This window comes from Corvus hawaiiensis, chromosome 26 (genome assembly GCF_020740725.1).
Source record: "Corvus hawaiiensis isolate bCorHaw1 chromosome 26, bCorHaw1.pri.cur, whole genome shotgun sequence".
Classification (NCBI taxonomy): Eukaryota; Metazoa; Chordata; class Aves; order Passeriformes; family Corvidae; genus Corvus; species Corvus hawaiiensis.
The window spans coordinates 1,145,600-1,162,608 of NC_063238.1; the positions used below are offsets into that span (position 1 = coordinate 1,145,600).

The 17,009-nt window shown below is 39.7% G+C and overlaps 1 protein-coding gene across 3 annotated transcripts in view; it reads left to right on the top strand.

The window, feature by feature from the left end:
• ASXL3 (ASXL transcriptional regulator 3) overlaps positions 1 to 17,009 on the top strand; it is a 127,886-nt gene that overhangs the window by 41,269 nt on the left and 69,608 nt on the right. For all 3 annotated transcript variants that reach the window (XM_048286264.1, XM_048286262.1, XM_048286263.1), the window contains one exon: positions 16,483 to 16,591. In XM_048286264.1, the coding sequence (XP_048142221.1) occupies positions 16,483 to 16,591 (109 nt within the window). The remainder of the gene's footprint in view (positions 1 to 16,482; positions 16,592 to 17,009) is intronic.

Below are 17,009 nucleotides of genomic sequence, written 5' to 3' on the forward strand. Positions count from 1 at the left end.
TGGGACATTTGGATATTTCCTGAAGGAGATGTTGCCCACAGAGAGCGCAGGCTGGAGCAGACAAAAACTGTGAGGAGGAAGCAGTGGCGGAGAGGAGCAGTTGTGGACTGACTGTAACCCCCATGCTTCGGCACCACTCAGTGTGGGAAATGTGGAGGAACTGGGAATGAAGGAGGAAAATTGACCCTGGAAGGGGAAAGCTGTTGTTTTAATTTTTTTTTGGTCTTTATTTCTCTCTACCCGAATCTTTTTTAATTGGCAATAAGTATATTTTCATCAAGTCGACTCTGTTTTGTCTCTTGCTGTAACTTGTAAGCAATCTTAACAAGTTTTTCATCCCCTCTTTTCCCTGTTTCCTGTTGGGGAGGGGGAGGGAAAGGCTGGGTGGGCATTTGGCTGCTGGCCAAGGCAAACCCAGCACAAGAGGAAAGAAAGGAAAAGCAAGGGAGAAAAAGAGGGGAACAAATAAGGTAAAGAGAAGAGAAAGGAAAAGAATAAAGATAGAAAGAAAAAAGTAAAGCAGAAGGAAGAGAGAAGTAAAAAAGAAGAAAAATAAAACTGGGAAAAGAGAAAATAAGAAAGAAAAGATGAAAGAATAAAAAGAATAGAGGAAAGGAAGAAAGAAAGGGCTAGGAAAAAAATACAGGAGAAGAGAAAACAATGAAAAGTAAGAAAAAAGAAAACAGGGAACATAGAAGAAGAAGAGGAGAACAGAGGAGGGAGAGAAGATGAAAAGAAGAGAGAAATTAAAGGGGAAAGAAAAAGAGACGTGCAGTGGGAGAGAGAAAAGGAGAGTAAAAGAGAGGAAGAGAAATAAAGAGAAGATTGAGAAGAGAAAGATAAGGGAAAGAACTGGAGAAAAGGAGACAGAAAAGAAAATAAGAGAAAAAAATAATGAAAAGGAAGCAAGTCGAAGCAAGTTCACTGTGGTTGAGGAATCTGTAGCTGAATGCTGTTAGCAGCAAAGTAAAAAATTTTAACTGACAGAAAGAAGCTTGTATGTGGTAACCAAGACCCTGGAAATTACTTTCCGTCAAGTAAAAGTGGTAAAATACCTATTTTAAAATAACTCAGCTTTGGTTTCAGCATTGCAATTCAATGAATATATACATTATTTCCAGGTAAAAATTTCCAAAGAAATTGTAATAAGCATTAAGAACTTTCTTACTGATTTGGACTGATTACTTAACTGGGTGGGTGGGTGGGTGCGTGGTGTGGCTGAAATGGCATAGCAAACTCTGGCAGGCCAGCATGTTGGCATGCATCAGTTTTTAAGAAGGGGCAAAGTTACTGAGCCAGTTTAGATGGGATAACTGAGTAGGTTTTTGATAGTAAAAAAGAAAAAAAAATCAGTTTAAATTCAGGATAGCTATTTACTTCCATGCTGTTGTTTCTATCAGGAAGAAATATTGTTTAAGAAAGTAATGTCATATTACAGCCTGGTAGCTCAACATTCACTAACAGATTAAAGATTTCGAGATTTCTGATATGAAAAAATAAATCCATAATTCTCATAAAATATAAAGAATAGTTTTAAACTATGTAGTACTTAGTGAAGTTCTCTATATAGTACTTTGCTTGGCAGTACTCTTTTATTATTTCCTTAAATGGTTAAATCTTGCCATAATTTAAGCCTTTTCACTGACATACATCACATGCCTTTTAGAATTTAATTCAGATAGGTCTTAACAGCATGTTGTGTTCTGCCTTTTGTGTTTTGTTTTCATTACTGGGGGAAGGTAGAAGGAGATGTACGTTCATAGGCACATCTTCCAGCTTTATAAATTTAGTTGCAATTGGTTTTAATGGCAGCGGCTGGGAAATTGCGTCGAAATCATGTGAGGGAGCCAGGAACATGACAAAAGGCTCCAGTGGTGGAACGTGTGGGTGTGTGGGGCTCCATCCAGCTTGGTAATTCTTCTTTCCCTCAGCAGGGTGGTACCCGCACCTCTCCCCTCCTCTGCGTCCTCTGGCGCCAGATGCAGCAACCCAAGGGGTTACGGCTGAGGCGAGCCAGCTGCATCTGGCACGTAGGTTTGGGAGCGGCTGGAGGGAGCGTGGTGCGTTAGCTGACAAAAGGTGAAATACAGGCCTTGCTCTGAGGAGTCTGAAATGGGAACCAGTCGTGTCAGTCTGAGGCCATCCTTCTCCAGTTACTGTAAACCAATATTGTAGCTGAAAGAATAATCCTGCTCCCTCCAAGCTGCTTTTTCTATTCTGGTCTGCCCACCTCCCTGTATGCTGGCACAAGGGTTCACATGGCTGTTTGGGGAAATAACCAAGTTTTAAAGAAAGAAAAAAGGGGTGTGGGGGGAGAACGTGTCATGAAGACAGGAACACGTGGTCTGCCTTAGAGGGAAGCCGCTCAAGCTGTCTTTTTGAGTGGTAGAGCTGGTAGAAAGTGACATGAGTCCTGTATTTGTCCTGGTGCAAACCTCGCTGGTGAAAGCAGCAACTGCTCCATAGCCTTACAAAAAGGTACAGAAATGCACTTTTGCTGGCATAACTGCAGGGTGGTGTCTTGTAACCATTACAGCTGTGGTAACAGGAGTCCCTGCTGTGGATGATAAGAAAGGCTGGAAATTCTTACCAATCAGGGGAGGAGTATGGGTGGAAGCTGTGACCTGCATCAGGGTTATGGTCCTGGTATAGCATGATAAAGTAGGAATCCTTCTCAGTCTTCTGAATTAGGCCTGCCTCACAGTGGTTTTCTGGAAACACTTTGTTCTTCTTTTTTTCCCCTTTTTCTTTGTGCAACAGAGTTAATGAAGCCACTGTCAGATGCTGCATGGGCTTCCTCTGTGGGTGGTGCAGCAGCTCAGACGTCCTGTTGTTCTTTTGCAGTATATTTTGTCACTTTGTTGCAGATCTCCAGCAGAGGCAGCTAAGCAGAGAATGAGCAGTTGCAGCAGTTTCCAGGCTTCTTGAGGAAGCTTCAGGGAAAATCTTCTGGGAGCTTCTGTTTCTGGGAACTTTGGTTGTATGCTGCAGCATGTCAGGGCTATTGGAGGCATTTGACTCAGTTCTGACAGACAGCTTTTGTTGGCTACTTACTGGTTGTGGACTACCTATGTAGTAGTCATAAGATCACTGTGGATAGAGACTCCTAAGATTGGGAAGATGGAAATTTATGAGTTCTGGCAATAGAAGAAAGCTTCTCTTCCTACAGAGGATAGGTGTAATGCACTGGAGGGAGGTGAGTAGGATTGTCAGAGGAGACAGTCAGAGCCAGCTAAGGCTCAGCCACATTGTGTACATGAAGAGGAAAATGAGGGTGACAGTTATTTGAGATGATCGTCATGACAGAGACATCACCCGTCTTCCAACCTGGTGTACTTGCTATAGCTGGAGGTTTACTTCTTGTTGGGTACTTGAATCACAGATGTTGCAGACGAGCGTTGTTCAGCCCTCAGACTTCACCCCTTGGTGTTCACCCATGATACTGCTGGGGTGAGCCCAAGTATGTTAAAAGTGACTGCTCTGACTGGTGGCAAGGGTGAAGATCACAAATACCTAAGTGGTGTTTCTCTCAATCCTGCCAGTGAGGTGGAAATGCTCAGGTGGCAGAGGACACATCCATCAAGTCCAAGTCTGGCTGCATGGCTGGTGTCACAGACAAAGCCATAGCACCCCGTTTGAGGAATAAGAACTACTGAATAGGGACAGGATTCATGAGATGGAGTGTGGCAAAGGTATCTTTGCTGACACGATCTGAGTCATCTCTTCTATAGGGCTTTGAAGCAGCTTCTTGATGTGCAGGTTGCTGGAATTTGAAGAGAAGGCATGGGGATCATCGTGGAGGTGTCTGATGATAAACATAATTGGAGAAACCTTGTGTTTTCTTCATGCAGTCTCTGCACACTTTCAGAACGCCTTAGGGTTATAAACATGGGGAAGTAATGCACACAATAGGGTGCTACTCTGGATAGATAGAGGGATGCAGGCTGACAAAGAGGGGCAGCGCTTGCAAAGGAGGGGTGGGAGTGCACAGTGCCTTGCCCTGGAATGAGCACTGAGCCTCAGGCAGAACAACACAAATAATGCTGTGGTGAGCATCTGCTGCAGACCATCTGGCCAAGAAGTAGATGAGGCCTTAAAGTAACTGCTGGGTACCTTGCAATTATTGCAGACCATAGTAGTTGTGTGGGATGCAGGCAAGCCAGGCCATTCCTGAAAGTAAATTTCTTGATGCAGGTGATGTGCTGTCCTGGACTCCTTACATGTTAACAAGGAAGGACTGATGGTATGTATGAAGGTCGATGACTGCTTTGGCCATGGTTGATCATCAAACTATGGACAAAAGGGTCCAGGAAAGCTGTTTCATCTTCCTTGGTGAATGAGAATGGCTCATTATAATGCACAAAAAGTTCAGCAAATGTGGCGGAAAGCCAATATGAGTGAGAAGAGGCAAATCATGCCTGGCCAGCCTCTTTACCTTCTATGTGGTTCTGTGCATGAGAGGACAGCAATGGGTATGTTCTACCTTGACTCTAGCAAGACGTTTGGCATCATTTCCCGTAGTGTCTTCACAGCAAATTGATGACATAGGAACTCAAAGAGTTGACAGTAAGGTAGATGGGAATTTGGTTTGACTGCAGGCCCCAAAGTGTTTTGATCAAGGGTGCTAACTCCAGTTGGTGACTGGTTACTAGGTGGTCTTGCTCAGACATTGATGCTGAGGCTGTTACTGGTAGCGTTGCTGTTAAACACATAGAATCTGGGACAGAGTGCACATTCAGCAGGTTTAGAGGAAGCAATTGGTACACTGAAGACTGGGCTGTTGTTCAGAGGGATCTAGACAGCAGAGAACTGTGCTAACAGGATCCTTGTGAAATTCAATACAGGCAAGAGCAAACTTCTTCATCTGGAACACAGTAATCCATCTGGTGGTATAGGCTGCGGGCTAACAGGGCAGGAATCAGCTTTGCAGAAAATTACCTGGGAGTCTGGTGGCTAACAAGGCAGCTATTAGTCCATCAATGTGCCCTTGCAGCAAAGATGGGCAAGCTCATGTCGGGTTGTGTTAGCAGGAGTGTGGTCAGCAGGCAAAGTGAACTGATCCATCCCCTCTGTTCAGCACTTGTGAGACCTCGTTTGGAGAACCATGTCCAGTTTTGGGCCCACTATTCCAGGAAAGAGGTTGATACATCAAAGTGAGTCCATTGAAGGTTCTCCAAGATGGCTGGAGGCTGGAGCATATGGTATATGAGGAAAGGCTGAGAGCTGGGCTTGTTCACACAACAGAAGGGAAGGCTCAGGGGGATCCCGTGGCACTCCACTGCTAACTAATGGGAGTGTGTAGGGAAGACAGAGCCAGGCTTTTCTTGGAGGTTGCATAGTGACAGCATGAGAAGCAAAGAATGAGAGGCATCAGACACTGACTGGGACATGAAAAACTCTGATTTGATACTAAGAAAAATGCCTTCCCAGTTCGAGCAGTTAAGCACAGGAGGAAGGTTGTCCAGGGAGGCTGTGAGGTCTCCGTTCTTGGAGATTGCACAAATCTTGAGTGGACAAGGCTGAGATTGAAGTGGCCCTGCTTTGAGCAGAAGGTTGGACTAGGTAACTTCTGGAAGTTCCTACCAGAGTAAATTATATGAGTGCATGAAACTTGGTGGAGCTGAATGTTCTTAAAAATAGCTGTAACTTTTTTTTTTTTTTTTTTTTTGGGGGGGGGTGGGGTGGGTGGGGTGGGTTGGCGTGTATTTTTTATTTTGCATTTGACTAACCCGTTGTATATCAATAACACATTAACACACACACACAAAGATATTCTTAAAATACTACAGGGAAAGTTGTGGAGGCTGGCCAATTAAAAAGCCAAATTAAACAAGAGAACTTGGGATAACTTCATACAGGTCCCTTGTGTAGGGTGATTAAGTTTTAGAGGCCAAAAGGCATTCAGTGATTATTGACTATGTCTTGTTCAGCATAGTCACTTTACTTTCCACCTTAACTATTTTTTTTTTCCTTGAGGAGTAAGCTTCACCCACCATGAAGCCAAGAATATTTGGAAGGGTGGGGTGGTTTTTTTCATTTTATACATTGCACATTTTGTGGCAATGTTTTTCTTGGGTTTAGTACATTTTTGAATGTAGCACAGTCATTACTTCATTTTTCTAAACATATGTATTTAAAGCCCACAAGGGTCTGTGAAATCTGATACTAAAATAAGACATCGTATATATAAAACCCATGGTTTCGTTAAGAAAGCCATTTTTTAACCTCTACTCCAGAATTCCTTTAATGTGGCAGGAATTCATTTTTTTCCTTTATTTATGGTTTTGTCGTTCATGGTGATTATTGATATTGGAGTAGAAAATGAAAAATGTACTACTGCTTTTTAATGAAATCAGTTAAAACTATTAAAAGGAAATGTTTTATTAAAAGAGAAAGGTACAAAAAAGTACATTTTTGAATAGGAAGTAGCCGTCAGACAGAACTGTGTTATTTAACCAGTATAAGAATTTGTTACACAAAAAAAAATCAAATGGTTTCTTTTAAGTGGTGTTGAATGAGGAGGGTGTTTTCAGTCCAGGGGACACCTTAGCTGTCATGACTCTCTCTGACGCATGCTGATTTCTTGTTCTTTTGGCATGATTTTCTTTCTGAAACATTTTTCTTTCAGGATGATTCCAAAAGGTACTCTTCATTATTTGCCTGTGTCTTTCAACAACGTGTTCAAAGTGCCCTTTTTTGTTAGCATTGCTTTTTTTCTTGTATTATTTGTACTACATCTAATGAAATGGTAAGGATTCAAAGTGCAGAGATGCATTTACATATATCCTTTCCTTGAGATTTTTCTTCACAAAGAAGAAAAACCTGTGGTTTTCCCAGGTGTTAGGGAGCACAGAGAAGTGTAAACATTTCTCCATAAAACTTGTATTCTCATTTCCTCTCTGGTTGAGGAATGCTTGTTGCCATATGTGAATATCATTTAAAGAGGTGTCGTGGCGTTTCAAACATACTTTACAGAACATTCAGAGTATTCAAGGAGACCTACTCAGAGGCATGACTGGCAAAAGATAATCAGCAAAAATAACAGCATGGGGTATTTGAATTTCAGGAAAACTGTTAATACCTTTCAGTCTGTAGTATATAATGTGGCATTGGTACGATGGGTTTGTGTGCTTTTTATTTTCTCTTCTCAAATTTACCTGATATACTGACAGCATCTTGTTTTCAGATACATTATAAATATTTTCGGGGAAAAATTTGTAACAGTAGCTCTGTAAAATTCTGTTCAGGAACACTTAAATTTTACACAGGTTCTGGAACTTTTATAAATAAAGGCTTTCTTGTGACAGAAAATGGTTTTAAAAAAAAGGAAAAAACCTGGCTGACTTAAGGAGTACTGAGATTTTCAGTGAACTTTTGTTCACAGGGCTTTTCATTTTATTGTTTTAGAAGAGTTGTAATAAAGCTCCACTTTCAGCATGGATGAACTCCATTTGCTGTTTTCTTCTGAAGCATTACTGTGGCTATTGTCACCAGGTTTGACACCATCAGAAGTTTTCTCAGGCTGCCAGCACCATGAGATAAAATAGACTTTGCTCTAGATAGTAAAAAGATTCATTACCCGTGTTGTACAGTATCAGAACTTCATCTACCTTGGCCTCAGATCACAGAGCACTCAAAAGGTAAGGGTGGAAATGCCAAACTTGATTGAAATGTCTGTGAAAGGCCATTGCACAGAGCAGAGGGCAGGATCAGATGTGTTTTCAGTAATCTTTACCCCTGAGGAAAAAAGGAGACATCAGGTATACAATAGTGCTGCAATACAGCTAAAAGGTGAAAAAAATGCCTAAGTCTGTGGCATCGTTTGCAAAAGTAAGGCAAACTCTTAGCTACTGAGAGGAAATTAGAAAAAAAATTTATGTGTAGCCATGCATGAGAGCTTTGCTTTCCAAGAAACATCTTTGATTGTGTGGCAGTTAGTCACTGGCTGTGGGTGAATGCAGCCAGTCTGGCCAACTCTTAAAAAAACCCCCCGCATTTTCTTACCAGCATACTCTCTCTTTCTGTCCTGTTTGCCTTCAGCTAGCAGTTTCATTCACTTGTCCACCTTAGTTCTGACATGGTGATGTATGTCTAGAGGTTTATTACGTTTGTGCTTTATTGTATGTGTTAATGCCCTGTAATTACTGCACACAGTGACTGTATCTAGATGTACAAAAGGCCCAGAGGGAGATTGCTTCATGCAAGAGGATCCGAGGATTAGTAGAAAGAGGTCTTAAGGGTAGTGACATAAGCTCCAGTATTTGTTTATTATGTATATTCTTCACAGAAGACTTGAATAATATTTGTATGTCTCTCTTCTAAGGAGAGACGGTGTTGCTTAATGCTTCAAAGGCGGTTTGGTAATAGAGCGAGGAACCCTGTTCTGTGAGAGCAGCTTCACTTCTGACTCCTTCCCTGATTTGAGTTTTGGTTAATTCAGAATGTAAAACTAGACTCAGGTGAGTTTGTAAATGAGATTACCTGCTGAGAATGCACAAAGATTACTTTTTCATAATACCTAGCTTGAATTTAGGATCCAGGTTGAGTTTTTATACATTATTGCTGCAGATTATTTCATATTTGAAGGACATTGATAAGGTTCAGTTTCTTGGTCACATATCACTTTAGTCAACTGTGATTCCAGCTGCTTGTAACTCCCTCAAAGCTGCAAAGGGCAGGGTTCAAGTTCATTACTAGGTTCTTCTGGTTTAGATATTTGGGGGTTCAGTACTTTGGTTGATAGCTAAGTTCTGCTAGTTTGTGAGACAGACCTTGGGTATCTCTGACAGATGTGTTACATCTGTGTACGTGTCTGTACTGGTCCTTGTTTTTTCCATCATGCTACCAATAATCATGCTTCTATCTCCATCTGATTTTAAAAAACAAATTTGTATGAGAGTTGAGTATGAAGCAGTGTCAGTAGTACAAATAATGGATCTTTTCCCCTAGCATCTTATGGTAGTTATTTGCGGTCTGTGAGACTACAGACAAATGAACTGCACTACTCTCTCTTGTTGCGTGATAGCCTGGCTTATTTGCTCTGCCCAAGAATAGTAGTTGGTGGTATTGGAAGGCTGAAAGTCAGGTACCATGTGTGAAGCATAAGTAGGACCAGAGATGTAAAAATTTTCTTCAGAGTGCTGCCCAAATGAGAACAAAACTGATGTTAATTCTGGTTAATGTAGATAAAAATGATTGAAAATAAACTTTAAAAAATGTATTTAAGAATTGTCTTTTAATCCTTTAAAATACATTTAAAGATTCAAGTGGGAGAGCTTATGTAAGCAATAAACTTTAAGTATGATTTATTCAGACTGTGTAAATAGTATTCAACCTGTACATACTTCAATTCCTATAAAACTTAAGCAAATAACTTAAAGCTTAAGACTTTATTTATTATGACTTTATTTTTTAAATGATTAAGACTTCAGAACATAAATAGTTTTGACAGTCACGTCGACTATTCGTATTGAGTATTTTCTGTAGTTCTCATTAGTAGTCCCTTTAAAATTAAAAAGCCAATTGGAAGCTCCAAAAGAAAAATGCTTTTTTTATTGTACCAATTTATGAATAAGAACTTTGTGTGAGGGGCTGAGATCTTCCAGCTCTACAGTTTCACTAGACTGTATATATAAAAATAGTAGATGGTTCCCTAGCTACCTACTACCCACATATTAAGAGATGGTTTTATTGTTTAATAAATCATGTTGGATATGTGATATTTTGGAAAGTTTCTCCTTTTTTCCTTTTATATCCCACACATCTAGTGTATTTTCGTTCAACATTTAAGAGTCAATCTCTTCATCAAATCGAGGTTCTTTCCAGAAATTATTTTACAGAAATAAGTACACTTGTAATGATTTAGTAAATATGGTGTCATTGCTATTTTAACATCAGAAAATACGCATGGATTAAGTTCTGTACAATAAGTTAGATAATTGATGACTACATTTGTAGTGTGAATAAACAAAAAGTGAGGTTACATTAAAGCTCTATTTATTGGCTGATTGCGGTATTTAATAATTTCAAGCAATGAACAAATTAACCTTGCAGTAGGAAAATAAATGGAAAAAATCAAAAGCAAGATTTTAATTGATTGTTCAAATCAAGTTTTCTGTTTGATAATTTAAATTGGTTTAGTTTGGATTATCATGTTTAGTCTTATGATTTTGCTACTGAAATAAAGATGTCTGAGTGCAACTGTACCTGGAATATGTAGTCTGTATATAACATTGGCTGAGAAAGCAAATATACCACTTGGAGTCTTCCTGTGTTTTGGGTTTTCATGGCCAGGTTTTGACAGTGGGGGGCTACAGGGGTGGCTTCTGTGAGAAGCTTCGCTCATGTCCAATGGGGCCAATGCCAGCTGGCTCCAAAACAGACCCACTGCTGGCTGAGGCTGAGCCTATCAGCAATGATGGTGGTGCCTCTGGGGTAACAGAGCTAAGGAGGGGGATAAAACCCTGCACAATAGCAACTACTGCTGCAGAGAGCAGTGAGAATATGTGAGAGCAACGGCTCTGCAGACACCAGGGTCAGTGAAGAAGGAGGGAGAGGAGGTGCTCCATATGCTAGAGCAGAGATTCCCCTGCAGCCCGTGGTGAAGACCATGGTCCTGAAGGACTGCACCCTCTGGAAGGGACCCACCATGGAGCAGGGGGAGAGTGTGAGGGGTCCCCACCCTAAAGGGGTGAGCAGCAGAGACAATGTGTGATGAACTGACCACAACTCCCATTCCCTGTTCCCCTTTGCTGCTGGGGAGGAGGTAGAGAAAACCTTGAGTGAAATTAAGCCCAGGAAGGAGGGAAGGGTGGAGGGAAGGAAGGTGTTTTAAGGTTAGGTTTTATTTCTCTTTTTTCTACTGTGATTTGATTGGTAATAAATTCAATTCTCATTTCCCCAAGTCGAGTCTGTTTTGCCCATGATGATTATTGCTGAGTGATCTTTCCCTGTCCTTACTTCATGAGCCTTTCCTTATATTTTCTCTCCACAGCCCAGCTGAGAAGGGGAGTGATAAAGCAGCTTTGGTGGGCAAGTGATGTCCAGCCAGGGTCTAGTGGTTGGTTTGTTTAGCCTAACTTGTAGCGTTTATTGCTGAAAAAGTTGTAGGTGATTGGCAGGAAATCTTGCACTCACCAGCTTTATTTTCCACTATTTGCCTGTGCTCTCTGCTTCCCTCTGTGCCGAGGGAAGGATCCTGTGCCTGTGCCATTAGAATATAGTGAAACGTCTGAGTCTTTTATTCAGTCTTCACTTCACTGGACCTCTCCTGGTTGTTCCTCCTGAGCCCAGGCTGGAAGAATTTGCCTTGGCCCCAGCACTAACTGCTGCTGCAGCACTGCCAGCTCAGTCAAGCCTGGCTGTGGGAGGAGAGCAGCTCTCGACTGGTCAGCAGCAGTTTGCCTGTCATCTTCATAAATAGCATAGCTATCTTCTTGTTTTCGTATAGCTGCTTAGGTTCCTGGTGGTTTTCTGTGTCACTCCTGAGCTAGGTCACAGCTACAATCTTGTGAGGCAGGTTGGGACATTTTGCTGACACTTGACAGCAGGACTGTGGGAACGTGGCTCCTTGAAGATTGTGGGAAAGCTTTTAAGAGAAGCCACAGGGCTTCACCACACCGGGCATGCAGTGCTGTGTGGAACACTTCAGCAAACAATGCACATCTAGACATTGAGTTAATTTTCCAGTGTTTCTAGCTGCTGTATATGTTGGAACAAGTATACTTAGGGTGCATGATTAACCTCAGCCCTAACCAAATTTTTGATTTATTGAAGAGATAAAGGATCACAGATTACAGTGCTGGATGGATGCTCAAGAGATCATTCAATACAAACACTGAGACGGGCTCCAGTCTATGTATCAGCCAGGACTGGTGTCTGTATGATCTTCTGATGAAGGTCATTTTATAAACTCCCCTGCTCTGTTATGATGTTGGTTAAAACATCAGGAGCTACATTCACACTTTTAGACTATCCATGAATTTTCTTTTTCTTCCCCCAGTGGCCATGAAGAACATTAATCTCCATTGACTTCAACAGCCTTTTACATATTTGTGGAAAATTACAGTTATGCCTTCTTTTATTTTTCCCTTTACTGTAACACACAAATGGATTTTCTGCAGCCTTCCCTGATAAGTTTTATTTTCTTTATCTGTTGTCACTCTGAAATTATGTAACTTACATGCATTATTAACATAGTGTCTTCTGTGTGACTTCAAATCATGCCAAGAAATTAGTTCTTAAGCCTTTTGGTTTTACTTTGTTTCTAGCAGTGAGTAAAAATTGTTGCTCCCTTGTGACTATTTATAGATGCATATAAAAAGAGCAGATTATTTCAAACAAATAAATACTGACCAAATTTACGACACCTAGGTGCTCTTCTTACAGCAGTCGTCATTAGGTTTGGGAACATGTCAGGAAAAGGAGGGAGTTACACCATGTACAGTGGGGCTGAGTGGCTGAAATGCTGCCTGCTGCAGGACCCGGGGTGCCTCGTCAGCAGTGTCAGGGAACTTCCACTGTCTGCCACATTATTGCCTGGACAAGGCAGCTTTAGTCAATTTATTTTCCATATAAAAGGCATCTTTTTTTTGCCAAGATCATAATTTTTGTCTCTTGGCAGGTAGTCTAGCAAAGACCATTAGAACTATATGTATAACCATAGAAGTTTCCTGGGTTTTTCTGACAGAACCATGTGTTTGAGAAGTCAACAACATAAAAATAAGTAGCGCTTTTACTGGTGTTTTTACAAATTTTTTATAGGTTTTTGGGAAGGGTGGCAGAGGAGGAAGTAACCGAAATCTGTACTTCTCCTACATGTTTTAGCAGAGATTGGTGTGTGCAGTCTGGCATTTCGATTTAGGTAACACGGGCTGCGTGACCAGTAGAGGGAGCCCAGAGTCACAAAATGTTGGCGATATTTTTGACTGGGGGAGTTGGGGGTGCAAAGTTTGATTTGATAATGTACAGCAATTTTGAAGGGATGCACTGAATACTACCAGCTTATAGTGATTTTGGGAGGCAGAATTTATGAAACATTGAAATGTCCAATGTCTTTTAAATGATCAAATTGCATTAGCAATTTTTATGTTGAAAGATTAATGAGTGTTTTGTTTTCTTTCCTATGTTGCTGATTGTTGTAACATCCTAACATCACCTTTACAGAAAGTAAGTAACTTTTCATCTTCTAAACCTTTTTGAAAGTGTGTGTGTGGGGAGGGTATACTGCTTGTATATGTGTATAGATGTGTATGTATATAAAATAAACATACAAGCAGAAAAATACTAATCTTAAAGACATACTGCAACAGATTGTAACTTCCATATATGAATGACTTCTAGAATACCACAGTGGTTTAAAGCAGTCTCACCTAAATGATGATAAATAGTGTGAAAGTTCTGCATCTGAGGACTGTAAATGGTAAACATATTTCTTGTGTGCAGACTATGGCAATAAAACTTGCAGCATATCGATTTAAAATATATTATGGCTCTAAAAATTCACAGATATCAAGTTGCAGAGTAAAGTGTTATTGTATCCAATTTCATTTAACTGAATCAAAGTTGAACCGATTTGGAGTGTTTCAAGAACTTAGGTCAAGCTGTGCCATTTTTGATATTCAAAGATACTCAGCCTTATGTTTGGCAGGCCTTGACTGCTGTATTAATGCATGCCGGGAGCTCTGAGCAGAAAGAACATGTCCTCAGGCTGTAGGAGAATTTAGAAAGCATGCAATAAGTAGTACAGATCCCTTGGAAAGTACTCTATGATTCAGACATCAGTCTGCATCGTGGGATCTTTGATTGCTGCTGTTTTGAACCTCAGTCCCATGTGCTGTGATAGCATGTGTTGCAAGCATCAGTTTGGGTAACATTTGGGAATTTTAATACAGTGTTTTAAGGATGCCAGTGCTGACAGAAGAATTGGCAAGTCATTGGTTGACATGGGGCAAAGTAGCACTGACAAAGGGCATCATGGAACTTCAGTTTGATCTCTTAGCTCAAAATAAATCCCACCCCTCAGTGTTGCCAGGTTATTTTCATTTGCAACTTAAAAATATTCTGCATGGGTTTTTGTGCTCATTATGGATGTACCCAAGTCCAGTTTTCAGGAAGGGTGGATATGGCCCTTTGGTTGCATGCCATTAGGAGTTGCAGGTCTCTGTAAGAAACAAGCATTGCCGTAGTTAAAGTGCTTCTTGGCTCAGTAGCTGATACAGGTTTCTTTGTAAGTCAGAGAGTAGTTTCTATTGTCCACTTGCCAGTTGTCTAGACTTTGAAGATTAAGATATCTGCTGTGAGCACAGTAGTGATCATGAGATGTTGCCAAATCCTCTATTTTGAGTTCATTCATCCTGTATCATTTTTATTGGTTAATGATATCTATAAATAAGTGTGGAGTCCAGAGTATCTCCATCAGAATAGGAGGAGAATACAAATCGTGCATACAGGCACACACAGTTTGGTTTCTTGTTGGCATACCAAGTTTGTGTTCTGCTGCAGAGTCAGCAAGTTCTTTCTATCTTGCAGAGAAAGCCTTAATCGGTGATAATGTTTCACTAAAAAGATCCAAGTCTGAGAGAGTTGAAATTGCTTCACGTTATGTATGTTAACATATGGAAGAAATTACACAACCATAACTGCTGTATTAAATGCTTTGTGTCTTTGCTTGTCAAGCATTAATACAGTAAGGAAAATGTGTAAAGAGAAATATCCTACATATTACAGAAGTGTTTAAGTAATCATTAAACTCAATGAACTCTCTTAATGTTTTCTGTCCCACTGCTAGCAGTATCATTTTATTTCCAACATATTTTGGTTTGTATTTTTTTAAAGTATTATATCAAAACCAAATGTGGAGCTAGTTTTATTTGCAGGGAAGAAAAAGAAACAGCAAAAACTTGTCAGAATTTTCAGGTTGTGTGACCGTGTTCAGAATACCTATAAAGTAAATACCTATTATATATCTGATGTGTTTATCAACAAGCAGCATTTTTACCTGCATTTTTTTATTTTAGATGTAGTAATATGATACATTAGGTGACCTATAGTAAATAAATTGTAATAGACAGGATTTCCTGGCCTGAGGGCACTTTATAGTTTAATTTTTACCGGAAGAGCAATTACCACACTATTGATCTTACCATTAAAATAATGATACATGTACAGTAAGGATGAATTTTTTTGTAACAGAACCATGGAAATCAGCAGAAAGCATAACCATATGAAACACAACAATTTCAATCCATTTTCACATTTAAAAAAAAAAAATTAGACGTGTAATTTTTAACCAAGATTGGATGTTGTCTTACAATACTGCAGAATAAAGAAGAGTAGTTTCTGATGAACTTTGAAGCCCTGTTCCTGGTTTATGGTTGAGTATATAATTAATCCTGAAATACTTAGCAACACACTTAATTTAATGCACAGGCATTGTTCCACTTAACCAAGTGGAATATATTTATGCGGCTAAAGATAAGCGTGCGTGCAGACTGGGGACCCCAGGGAAGAAGCACAGTTTCAGATTCAGTCCCTGAGTACATCATGTACATTAGCCAGTAAATGGGGACAAAGATGTGATAGTACATCTGTAGATCTTGTACTTCAATTCTTAAATTAAAGTTAAATAAAAAAATTTATGACAGCCTTCTTCCCCACCATTTTTAGATCAACTTTTCAGAATAGTATACATCTAGCTAGGCTAGAAATATTTGCTTTCTTTTTCTGATGTAAACATGTATATACTTCAAAGATATCTCTGCCCAAATACTGATTTTTTTTCTTAATGTGTTGTGTTTCTTTTTAAATAGTCCTTTAACATGCATTCCACAGTGGTATTACAATAACTACCTTGAGTAGGTCAGTCTCTTAATCTCTAAAACAATTCTAATTAGAAAAGATAGTGCTTCATAAAAGGCACAAGTGTGCTTATATTTGCGTATAATAATGCATGCTGACCATGTTGAGCCAGAAGAAGGCTTTACTATATATCACTTTTAATTTTAAATGTGTTCTTTCTGGGCTCTTTATTATTCTTTTGTTGCCTTTCATCCTATGGGATGCAGCTGCCCTTGAACTTGGTACTGTTTTGATCATTCATGTGCAGCAGCCACATTGTCTGTAACATTTTAAAAATGAGGCTTCATGGTGTTATTTATGAAGTAATTTCACATAAATATTTGGACTTTGGTTCTTTCAGAATGTGGAGCTGGTTGCTCTATGAAGAAAAGCATAATTATAATTCACAGACTTTTTGCCTCAAGCCTAGGGGACAGATGCATATGATTAAGTTTGAAACTGGCCTGTTATTGTAATGTAGATGTTGTCAGGGTTGAGAGAATTAAAAAAAAAGGGGGGGGGGGGGGGGGGGGCACAAAAAAAAAAAAAAAAAGGCCAGGCAAGCATGAGTTTTTAAAAAAATAGACCGAGGGAATAGTTTTACAAGAGGCACTCAATCTTAGACTGCACAATTTTATTTTTCAGTGGAACCTCTCCATTAGCTTGCCTGAATGCAATGCTTCATACTAACACTCGTGTAGGTGATGGAACATTCTTCAAAATCCCTGGGAAATCAGGACTCTATGCTCTCAAAGTAAGTTTAAATTTTGTATATGGATTGTACATATAGCTATTAATCCATTTTATGAATGTCTCAATAGATATAAAGGTAAACAGATTAGATTCTTTGGAGAGGAAATGACCTGATAGTCCTTCTAACTGCTTTCAGATGTCTTTTAAAAGGATTTATAATGAAAGTAAACACTGAATGCTTTATCCTAGAAAGCATATACATGTTCTTGAATTTGTCACATGGTATAAAAAACATGTAGCTTAGTTAAAATGCTGCTTTTTCCGAGTTGTTCACAGTAAGGCCTTTGTTTTATGAGCAGTGAGCTGAAGAGGATCACTGACTTTCTAATTAAGTAATTGTATTAATGTTTGATTTTTGAATAGTGAAAAATTATTTGCAAGTCTAATATAAATCAGCTTTTAATTTAAAGGTTGCATCA